This window comes from Limulus polyphemus, unplaced genomic scaffold (genome assembly GCF_000517525.1).
Source record: "Limulus polyphemus unplaced genomic scaffold, Limulus_polyphemus-2.1.2 Scaffold2466, whole genome shotgun sequence".
Taxonomy (NCBI): domain Eukaryota; kingdom Metazoa; phylum Arthropoda; class Merostomata; order Xiphosura; family Limulidae; genus Limulus; species Limulus polyphemus.
In genome coordinates, this window is record NW_013668076.1 from 70,399 (window position 1) to 83,025 (window position 12,627).

The window sequence follows — 12,627 nt, forward strand, 5'->3', positions numbered from 1 at the left end:
AAGTGTATATAAGAGAGCATTTCCAAAAATGGAAAGAGGTGGGTGGAGTGTCACCGTGTTTAATTCATTACATGAGCAATATCGTAGCAAATAGAAAAGAGGCTCTTATTCTATATTCTGGCTTGTCAATATCTGTAATTTGAGTTTCTAATTCGTTCAAAACTATAGACTTAGTATATTGACTTTACAACCATCTAATTTTAACCAGTGCTGCATTCAACATACCACATGACACACAAAAATCAATGTTTATCTGTGTTTTTTTATATTTGCTTTTAAATTAAAAATTGAGTAATGTATAATACTAAAATTTGAATTATAATCTAAAGTTTGATACCAAATTTATTGACATAAATTCATAAAATCGTATTTCAGTAAAGTTTTGAATGTGAGTCAACAAACGAGATGACATGGCCTTTCACCTGTGACCCATCTTGAAAGGGTTAACCATGTTTCAGTTATTTCCATTATATCAAAATCCTCCATTCCTACCAGTTCTAAAGTCATCTGTTTTATTTCTTATACTTCTAGCATTACAATAGTAACCTTGGATTGTGCTAAGTAATTCTTTCCTTCATCTGGCCCAAGGGATCATTTCTTAAGCCTTGGATCGTGCTAAGTAATTCTTTCCTTCATCTTGCCCAAGGGATCATTTCTTAAGTCTTGGATCGTGCTAAGTAATTATTTCCCTCATTTGACCCTAGGGATCATTTCTTGAACCTTGGATTGTGCTAAGTAATTCTTTCCCCTCATCTGGCCCAAGGGATCATTTCTTAAGTCTTGGGTCATGTTAAGTAATTCTTTCCCTTATCCAGCCCAAGGGATCATTTCTTAAGCCTTGGATCATGCTAAGTAATTCTTTCCATCATCTGGCTTAAGGGATCAGATTACGCTACCCAGGTGCACAGTTGGAAGATATAACTAACAGAGCAGGAGATATAATAAAGGGGGCTAGCAGAGATGCAGTTTTTGTGGAACATATAAGGGATAATGATGCAGGGAAAGGTAGGTCAGAGGAACTAATTAATAAGTTCAAGGGGTTAGTAAAGGCATTTAAAGAAAAAGGCCATAACTTCATTTTGTCAGGGATACTGCCCAGAAATAATTGTGGGGATGAAGTTAAGGTCAGTATGTATGGATGAACAAATTGGCTGTTTGGACTTGTGGGATCAGTTCAGTGGAAGAAGGGAGCTTTTTAGGATAGATGGTTTATATTTAAATAGATTAGGGGTTGGTTTGTTTGCTAAAGCAATTAACTCAACTATAAAGGAAGTTTTAACTAGGACTAAACAGTGGTGAGGGCCAGGAAAAACTACATGCAAAAAGAATAAGAGGCAGAGAAAGGTTTAGCATAGAAAATGAGTATAGAAGTAGCTATAAGGATAGGCTTAATTACTTAAGAAATGATCCCTTGGGCCAGATGAGGGAAAGAATTACTTATCATGATCCAAGGCTTAAGAAATGATCCCTTGGGCCAGATGAGGGAAAGAATTACTTAACATGACCCAAGACTTAAGAAATGATCCCTTGGGCCAGATGAGGGAAAGAATTACTTAGCACAATCCAAGGCTTAAGAAATGATCCTTTGGGCCAGATGAGGGAAAGAATTACTTAGCACAATCCAAGACTTAAGAAATGATCCCTTGGACCAGATGAGGGAAAGAATTACTTATGTATTAAAGTAGAGTCAGAATAAAATCCAGAACCAGAAGTATTGGAAAAACTGTATTCAAGGAGGAATAAATGGAGCAGATCAGTGTTATATAAAGATTGGACCTAAGGACAAATATAAAGAAGACAACACTCTTCTCAGTACAGTATTTCTACCCTTGATACCCTTTAATTTTATAAAAAAGGGTTTGATTATGGTAGTAATGGTTTTACCTGTGGAACCAACATTGGGAGTCCAGCTGGTGGCATAAACAGATAGGAGAAATACCATTTTCTGCTCCTGTAGTGGAAGGTTCTCAAGAAGGCAGCTCTGACAACTACGAGTGAACACACTCTTGGAGCGTTTGTACTTTCTAATCCATATCTGAAAAGACCAGTGAGTCATGAAACCAGCCAAATCAGTGGAATCTCAGAAAGAAATGAAGAAAGACCCAAGCATTCACAAGGATTGGGCATGACAACTTGAGAACAGTGCAATAGGAGCATCAATATAAAGTAGAAAAAAAAAATATTTTTCCCATCCTGGTTGGAACTGTGAGATATCTATTGAGAATTGGAGCCCTATGTCAGATATCTCTTAATTCCACACATGGATATGCTTGCAGGTGTGGGAAAGGCACCTCTTAAGGTATCATCAGACACCAAATGGCATATCCACTTGCTGGTTTGTAGAATGTCTTCTAATAGTTACTAAGACTGGGAAGCCAGACATTGCCAAATGTCAAATATCATGAGATATAATCTGAAATTCACTTTGTGTGTGTGTGAATCAGCTGCATACACCAATTCATTAGCATGGATGAAGCAAGATCTGTGAAGTGAGATTCATTATAAGTTATAAACATTCTATTTCAAACCCTTCTGAAAGATTCCATTCATGGAATATAGCAATGAACAACATTATCCAGATCTATAAAAGCATTATTCAGAATAAGAATCCGGGTCAGTCAGTGCAGGTAACACATTTGATGAAAAACAGTGCTTACCTTTTCTTGCAACTCAAGTCTGTTGTAGGAGGGTTCTATCAGGATATAAGTATTGAGTCTTCCTAGACAAAAAGAGTACAAGAAGCATTGGGAGCAGAGATGTCAGATCTACCAGAAGACAGTAATGGAAGAAAATGCACTTTAAGTGAAAGATGATAAAACAGGCAAAGCTAAAGGTTCAAAAGGAAGAGGAGTGAGACATTGTAAAAAAAGACAGCATCTACAGACTTCAGTATTAAGTAAGATCAGTAAAAAGTGGTGAAGTAAGAGAGAGAGAGATAGCTTCTGTGGTATCTGTAGGTGTCAGAGAAAGCATTCCTGTAACTTGCAATAGAAATAGCAGATAAGTCAAAATCATGAAATAACAACAAGAGGAATGAGGTACTTTGTTGAGAAGTTGGATAAAAAGATAAGAACCAATTTCCAAGGCACCAACTCTTGAATATACCCCCAACAAGATTGGTAGACAGCCAAGAATGAACACTGGCAAGAATGTGATAAAATTAAAACTACTTGAAAGAGAATTCAGCTTCTCTAATAAAATATCACAACCAGCCGTGAAACTGTAGATGATGAAAGAAGTAGCGGAATGGAATTTTCTTGAGATACATGACACAGCAGGGGAAAACAAGCCAGTGTGGATCAATAAGGAGATCTTGGGATTTTAATGAATTAACCATGGCCAATATGTAAGGAAGTAAATGAAGAGGCGGGTAGGTATAGAGATCTTCCAAGACTACTTCAAAGTGTCTGTTACTAGAAAAACAGGATTGAGTAGTGGAAACCATTAAAATGGGAGAAGATAGTTGTCCACCATTGCAAACACATTGATCAGAAGATGACAAAGCCATTGACACAACCACTAAAAAGCTGGAGGGTTTACTCTGTAGGGAGAAGCTTATTGTCTCTGAAAAACAAATCTTGAAGAATGTGCATAATACCTAGCATTTGACAGGCTTGGAGATAGGTATGATATCTGGTGGTAAGTGTGGAAGACAGAAGAGTAACCATGAGACTCCAAGACTTGCAATGACATTGGAACTTACTGAAATGTCCCTTGAACTGTGTTGATCCAAAGTACTAAATGTACCAAATACTGTGTTTGTACTGAATGAGATGTGAAGTTGTAGATGAGCCACCCAAGAGATTTAGCTAATGGGTAGTTAACTGAGTGTGTGTAAGAGACTGAATGAACAAAAGAGTCATAATAAGTCAAATGTCCATGTAAAAGTTGATGTAAACTGAATGGACAAAATCAGCAAAATTAGATTACTCATTGGATGATGTATGGAGCTAAAGCCAATCCAAAGGGAAGGGCAATGGATTGATAAAGTATCCTCTGATGGCAGAAAGAAATGACAGGATGATGTATGACTAGGGATGTAAAATTAAGCATCCTGCATGTCTACTAATTTTATCCAATAGCCACGACTAAGAAAATTTCATAACTACCACATATATTCCAACTAAAAGTTAGGTGTTTTCAGAAACTGATCAAGAATAAGACTAAAATCTAGATTTCTTTGGAACCAAAGAGATGGGAGTGAAATCTGGAGAATTAAGATAAATGACTACTCCTTTCTGAAAGAGATTTGAAAATTCCTGATCCAGAATTTATGAGTGACTGGATTAGAAGGGAGAGGATAAGACAAGTCCAGTCTGAGTGGTCTGTTAGATCCAGTGATCACAAAGTCAAGTGTCTCACATATGAATTAATGATCTGTGATGACCCACTCGCCCCTAACAGACAAGATGAGACATTTATCCAGAAGAGAAGAGTCACTGAGTGAGATAAGAAGATCCACCTTGCATACCTCTACATTTGGCCTTTCAGTAGGGTAGAAAAGAATAAGTTTCTAATGTTGGCTAGAGAGACATGATTGTTGACATTGTAAGAGCAATTCAACAAGGAATGGCTATCAGTATTTCAGAGATAAGCCTTCCTGATTGGAAGTAATATTCAAGTATGTAGAAAGAACAACTGAAACAGCATAAAATTCAAGCTAGCAGAAGTCAGTTAACCCTTCTCTACCTACCAATAGCCAAATAAAGCATAAAAACCAGATGAAATATAGCCTTTTTCAAATACATGCTTATATAATAATAAATTCAAAATAATTCTCTACAACAGATTATTGGGTATACAATTTCAGAAATTTATACACACCAGATTATCAGGCATACTATACCACAAACTTATATACACCAGATTATCAGGCATACTATACCACACTCTTATATACACCAGATTATCAGCCACAATTTACCACAAGTTTATACACACCAGATTATCAAGCACACTATACCACAAGCTTATATACACCAGATTATCAGGCACACTATACCACGAGTTTATACACACCAGATTATCAGGCATACTATACCACAAGTTTATATACACCAGATTATCAGGCATACTATACCACAAGTTTATACACACCAGATTATCAGGCACACTATACCACAAGTTTATATACACCAGATTATCAGGCATACTATACCACAAGTTTATACACACCAGATTATCAGGCATATTATACCACAAGTTTATACATGTCAGATTATCACACTCATTATAACCAGTGCTCAAAGTGGAGAGTAACTTGGGGGTACACGTACACCCACTTCTCTAATTTGGCATTTTGCCTACCCCTACTTCTTGTGCATGATTGACCCATTGCTGTATGGGATTACTGAATGAAAAATGCTATTACTGTTTTATGCTCAAGTGTACCCAGACTTCTGAATTCCCACTTCAAGCACTGATTATAACATGAGTTTACACACACCAGATTATCAGGCACACTATACCACAAGTTTATACACACACCAGATTATCAGGGACATTATACCACAAGTTTATACATACCAGATTATCAGGCACACTATACCACAAGTTTTCACACCAGATTATCAGCCACACTATTCCCCCAAGATTAAATCAAATTAAAAATATTTTTTTCAAATGACAAGTTGGGCTCTTGAAACTTGAATCTATGATTTGTATTTTATGAGCATGTATTTCCAGCTTTATTGTTCCATAATTCAAACAATCTACCCATTTGTAGGTTGTTTAAACTGCTAAGGATCTTTGAATTGAGTCCAAAGAATGAGTCTTGGAATGGTCCATTGTGAACTACAAGGTCATCTGTTATAATTTGTGTTAAATTCAGAGATGGTGTAAGCATAACAGCTGAGTAACATCAGAAATTTGTCGTTTAAGTATCTTTATAAAGAATTATTTGGAACTAAGTTTGTTATTGGTGCATTGTCTAATTGTTCATTATATAGTTGCTATTTTAGTCTACCTCATTATTGAGGAGTACAACCCAAAAATAGTTTTATTTGATGTTTCCTTTATTTTTGCATTATTATGTATAGTGTTTTACTTAACCCTAGAACACCAGCATTAAATTTTCAATCATGAACACCAAGCAGTTTTGGGTCATAGTGACCCTACGCTTTCATTCAAGGGTTTTATCTCATTGATACTCACAACCCAAGTGACGTTTGAAAACAAATCTGTAGCATCTAATGATATGTGGCCGAATGGTTAGCATGCTGGGCTGTGGATCTGAGGCTCTGTGGTTTGTGTCCTGTGCTGATTTATACAGAATTCAACAAAAAGATGATAAGTTATCAGATGTAGCTTATTTTAGCATATCAAAATTAATTTTTCAAACAGATTGATACATGTATTTATTGTTTGTATGGTGTTAATTTTTTGTTTTTTTCAAATCTTGTTTCAGAGTGCTCAACAGATTAATGGTTATCCAGAAAAGTACATAAGTAATATTTGGATAAGTTAAAGAAAATGGCTTCAGCTGTAAGTATGACGACTGCCCAGAAGATTGAGTTAATGAATAAAAAATTTCTTGAATTTTGGATAGATAAAGTCAGGAAATATGGCTCAATTTCTCTCCAGAATTTGACCGGTCACGCTTCTCAACTCTCTCCTGAATTACGAAATTTCTTTGGGACATCAAAAAGTGCTCTTAAGAAGTTCTTGTGGGATAATTCTGATTATTTTTATATTGATAATAAAGAAAATGTATGGCCAGCTGTCCAGGTAAAATTAGAACATACTGAACAGCCAAAATTTCATGCATCAGAAACAAAGTCATCATCTAATAAAACAGATGATAAAAATGATATCACTGAACTAAGGGGAGTAAAGGGGAAAATTATTAGATTATTCCCAGTTTATGGTTTCATTAGTATTGTGGAGCCTATTCAAGTTTCAGTTTATTTTGATTTAATGTCATTTGAGGATGGCTCAAAAGAAACATTACCTAGTTATAATCTAAGTCCAGGAGAAGGTGTTTACTTGAATGCTAAAAAAGGGCCTGATGGTTGTGAGGCTCATTTTCGTGCATCTCGAGTGTGGCGACCAAGTTATAATCCAGGCTCTAAAAACAAGCCCAAAGAAATGTTTGGGAAACTGGACAATTTGAATGAAATAAAAGATATCACTTTGGAAACTGAAGACCATGTAATTGGTCGAGGAAAAGTGCAAAATATCTTTGATCGTTTTGGATTTATTCAGCGTGATCAGAACTTGCAAAATAATGTTTTTTTTCACATATCTGATATTGAAAAACCTGCTGGGGTACAGTTTGAAAAATTAGAAGAAGTTATACAAATTGGAGAGGAAGTTCTTTTTAGTGCTACACGTTCCTACCAAAAAGATTCTTTAGCCAAGTGGCAAGCAACGTATGTGCTTATCAAGCATTTCTCTAAAGATGTTTTAAATTCCGAAATTGAACAAGAAGAAGTTTTTATCTCAGGGTCAGAAATGTCATCTGATTCTGATTTAGAGGACTGTACAAACTCAATCCATAAAAACCTTTCAATAAAAGACCCTCAGTTGGAAGATATTTCTCTAAATGATACAGAAATAGAGCTATCAAAAGCTCAATCACTAACTACAGAACAAGAGCTAGCAGAAACTCAGTCACTAACTGCAGAAATAGAACTAGCAGAGGCTCAGTCGCTAACATTTTTTGAGAAGGGGAAAGTTAAGCCAACTCTCTCAAGAAGAAACAGTGATCATTCAATAGGAAGTATTTCAAACTTGGTACCTAATAATGCAGCACTCAGAGAAAGTAATTGTTTATTGACTTCAAATCTTAAACCAACAAATAGCCAGTGGAAGAAGGAAAAAATAGAAAAAATATACCCAATATTAGGAGCTTCTGAAAATCGTATCGAGTCTGTGCATACAGTTTCAAACCCTTCAGAATCAGTTTCTGGACTGAAGAAGAGTATTGTTAATCCAAATCTACTCCAGCCAGAAGTGGCACGTACACAAGTAAATCAACTAAACCCTAGAAACCCAACATTGGAAATGGAAAGTTTTGTAAGTACTTGTTTTCTATGTGTTTTGTAAATGTGCTTGTATTTTGTAAAGCATTATAGTTTTTAATTTATATAACATTTTGAGCAAAATAGATTAAGACATGTTTTCTAGTCATTGACATATGTTTATATTTTTAAGATTGTAACTTATTTTGATAACTGTAACACTTCTAGCTTCTTCTAGGTTTCAGATTTTAAAGCTCCAAAGTACCCACTTATTTGAAAAATGTGAGGATCTGACAAAAAATTTTGGAAGTCCATGTGTCTAATCCTAATAAATGTAGCTTTTGAGGACAACTGTTTAATGCCATTTTGTGTTGACGATATTGATATCTGCCAAAATGGAATATCATGGTCTGACATCACTAAAGAGGTTGAAATTTAGCATTGTCTGAGTCCACTGCTATCATCAAATTGAAGATCGGTCTTGTTATCCAAGTACGCATCGGCATTAATGTCTGTCTCTTTTATTTCAAAGTTATAGTAGCAAAGTATTACCCCAGTTAGATAATAATTCACTTTAAAAGATAACTGTTTTCTACTATTGGAAAGAATTATAATTCACCAGTACCTAAGACTATTAAAATCAAAATGCTTCGTGTGGCAAATATGCTTTAAATGAAAGAGGTTCTTCTGTTAGAGATCTACTAAACTTGTGCTTGTTAGCAACCAATAGTGCTATAAGGGAGCATTTATAAAATCAGAAGTTACTGGATTGTAACATTTAAACTAATTAAACATAATGTTTAATCCAATTACCATATATGTTATAATATGTTTACTGATTAATCTTCTTAATTTTTTTAGACATAGCCAACTATGAATATCTAGATACAGTGTTTAAAGCTATAAACACAATTATGGGATGTAAATGGACACCTTACAAGGTTGGTCAATGTGATTGACCTTGTAACCACAGAGTTTTGATACTATAGTTTAACTACAGTTTAATATGTTTTGTGTATCTTCACAAAATAAAGTTTTACTAAAAAAATGTATGATATTTATGTAGGAGTTTGTTTGTTTTTAGTAAAACTATATTATTTTCTCTATCCTAACTCTATATAGACTTGGTTGATAAAAATACACAAAATAAATTCAAATTTCCCTCTTTTTTTTTCTTTTTAAAATGATTTAGAATTGTTTATTATAAATAGCCTAAAGCTCGTAACAGTATACATCTATTTATTTTATTGTTTTATTGCCCTTTGAATTATGTCTAACTAATAGTCCCACCACACAAGTTGTAAATAATTTGGCAAACACATAGCTTACTTTACTATATCGAAAGACATAATGTATGAGCATCTCGTAAATAATTTTTATTTGCTTATTTTTTTCATTATTTTACCTGATGTAACCTTATCTAACCTAATAAGTGTATAATTTTTACATTTTAGTTACTTCTATAATAATAAATAAAGAATATACATGAAGAACAAGAAGTATAGCACTTATCTTTGACCTCTTGTTTTTTTGCTGTTCATTACTTGTGAAATTTAAGCCTACTTTTTTATACTAATGGTACGAGTACACTAAATAATTGTTATTTACTTAAATAATGCACCTAATAATAGCACACACAAAGCAAACAATGTCATATAACTCTCATAATGTAATGTGCTTTCTAACTATGGCATAAGAACCTTAAAATATTTCTCTAAGCTCGTCAATCTGAACACCGCAAGAGAAATCTTCGAACTGAAGACAAAATAGACAGTACTCTGCACTGAAAATAATGTAATATAGTATTATATGTCAGAGAGAAATATTGGCAATTTGTGAAAGAGAAGATGTGATAGATGGGCATGGCAAATGGTTCTGATTTCCTCACTTATGACTCCGTAAACAAATAAGATTGAAGGCTTTAAAAATTAGACTTTGCCTTAGTAATATCTATGTTATAATGAGTAATTTACATTAAATTCTCTACTTCTTGGGGGTTGGTAAATAAATTAGAGAAGGACAAATGCCACAATTCTTGCACTAGAGAACAGAGGCAATTTTGAAAATATTTACTTATAAAAGTAAGAACTTAAGATGGTTGTTGTAAAGTGACAGACCTGTTACTACCTTTGCAATGGTTTTTGAGTAACAAGGTATACAAGTGTACTTAAACCGATATAAAAGTCCATGAAGATTGTTGTTGTAAAGTAACAAACCTGTTACTACCGTTGAAATAGTTGTATAAGTATGTTAAAGCTAATATAAAAAGTATAATACAGAAACACTAGTTTTTTTCTGATTTTGGTGTACATTCTGTTAAATCCTACGCTGTGATACTAAAATTATTTTTGAATCCCAAGCTACACAAACACCATACAATGGAATGTTTGTGTGAATATTCCAAGCTGGTGGCCTTAGTTTTTTGGAATTTACACCAAGAATCTTCACCAGTAGGGCACAAGTGATGCTGAGGTTTGATGTTGGTTGATATTTTAGGGTAACAAGTTGCCCAAATTCAATTCTTCATACCTTCCAGATCACCTTTGTTTGAGTGTATACCTTCCCCATACCAGTTATGGAGATTAACAATAACCTTATCAGTGAGTCTGCCAGCACCTCTTATTCCCTTGCCATCACTAAGCTTTTTACCTTTCATCAGATTTTTGCAAAGCTGTTCCTTGCCTTCTCTGAACATATCCTACACACACACACACTTTTTTCTCTACAATTCTGGCTCCATATAGTTTTGACTCCTTCACTGTATGGAAGGATTTATTGTCACCATACCTACTGGTTCCATTGAAGGTGCAGAACCATCATAGTTTGCTAAGCAAACTCTGTGATGTTCCTCTTTCTCCTTTGCTGTCCTGTTTTTGTTTGAATAGCAGGATTGACAGTACCTACTCAGCAGTTCGTAGTTTCTGACTTTCCTAGATTCACTTGAAAGAACACTAACAACACCATATAAGGAAGAGTATCCCCATTTCTGCCAGGTACCATCACATGTCAAAAGATGTTTCAGTAACTTTGCCATCTTTTTGCACATCTTCAGCATCTTTTTTCATGTTTTCACTAGCAACTGTTTCAGTGGCATTCAAAACAGATGTGAAATGCTTGTCCCAAGACTTCTGTGAACTTGGTGGGTTCATGTTCATAAAACCACAAAACAATTCTCTGGCAGTTCTACTTTCTCAGTGTATGATATAACACACACAAATTGCTTGTTAGTAGCAAACGAGTTCTATCCCTTTTTTTTTACTTCTATGCCAAACTTTCTCATTATAACAGTTCATTCCTTTGCAACAAATTTTGGGGTCACAGCAAGTCCACTTCTATTGGTAACTTCTAAGTACAACTTTTCCCCACACAAACAGTGGCAAAATTCATTAGTTACTTCTAACAGAATGTCCATATCAACAAACATATTACCTCTTTGGATACAATCTTGTGGAATCTTTTCTTTTCTATGGTGGGGTCCCTTCAGAAGCATGCAAATGTTCAAATTGGTTGAAGGAAAATATATTGGTGTTGTGATCGAAAAATCATTTAAGTCATTTAAATTAGTAATAGGGCTAATCGAATTTTGGGTAGTATCTCTCTTCTCCTCTCCAGAGAAAACAAGTTTAGAGATTTTAGTCTCTCCTCATAGGATAATCCCACTATCCCAGGTATCATCATAGTGGCTCTTCTCTGAACCTTCTCTTGAGGAAGGGAGCCCAAAATTGTACACAGTACTCTAAATGAGGCCTTACAAGTGATCTATACAGTGAAACAATAATATCCCTTGTCTTGTATTCAATGTTTTAAATCAGAGAGAATTTAGATCCATCAAATGTTTTTATGCTTGCAGTGAAAATAGGACAAAGGGGTCATAAATTCAAATTTTGGCAGTGAAGGATTTGTCTGCAGTTTAGACAGTATTACTTTTCAAACAGGGTGATTGGCTTTTGAAATGAGCTGCCTTCAAGGGTGGTGGAGGCAAAACATTAACTGAGTTCAAGAAAAGATTGAATGAATACATGAATAATAAGAGGTGGTTATAGTTGGGAGCTGGGACATCCTTGGTGGGCTAATGAGCTCATTTTTGTTTATTTAAAATTTTATGAATTTAATAAGCTTACCAGTGTTCTCTTCACTCAATTGCTTGTTTCTGGTGAATCTTTTACCATGAAACTTCCTCTTCTTTGGTTTGTGAGGACCACGCTTTCTGTTTATCCTCAAATATTCAGGATTTACCACGGAAGTAAACACTTTTGATGGCAAGTTAGCTAAAGGAATTAGTAAAAACACTTTTTTTGTTCAACACACAAAGTTTGATGTTTGTGATTGACTCATCAGTGGAAGGTTATTGGTTCAGTCCATTACTTTAAAGGGTGTATCAAGAATGCAGCATTTTGATAAGCAGGGGGAATTATAGACATATTGGCTAAAAGTGCTTTTAAAGAAGGAGAAAAATAATTTTGGATCACTTTCCGTGGAAATGGAATGTAACTAAAGTGGTTTAAATGGAAAACCTTTTATTTTTAATACTTTTTAAAGGTTTTTAGTTTAGCTAAGACTCTTTTTTTTGCATTGGACATTGAAAATAAAGGGGTGAAGGATTCAAAATATGCAAGAAAATAATTGATATTTTTGAGATTTAAAGGGCATATGCTGCCTTAAAAAA

General features: G+C 34.6%; 1 protein-coding gene across 4 annotated transcripts in view; it reads left to right on the forward strand.

Moving 5' to 3' along the window:
• The window catches only part of LOC106467034, a 24,746-nt gene that overhangs the window by 3,728 nt on the left and 8,391 nt on the right, over window positions 1-12,627 (forward strand). For all 4 annotated transcript variants that reach the window (XM_022395138.1, XM_022395139.1, XM_013927343.2 and 1 more), the window contains exon 2: window positions 6,407-8,016. In XM_022395138.1, coding sequence (XP_022250846.1) covers window positions 6,472-8,016 — 1,545 coding nt within the window. In that variant the 5' untranslated portion in view covers window positions 6,407-6,471. The remainder of the gene's footprint in view (window positions 1-6,406; window positions 8,017-12,627) is intronic.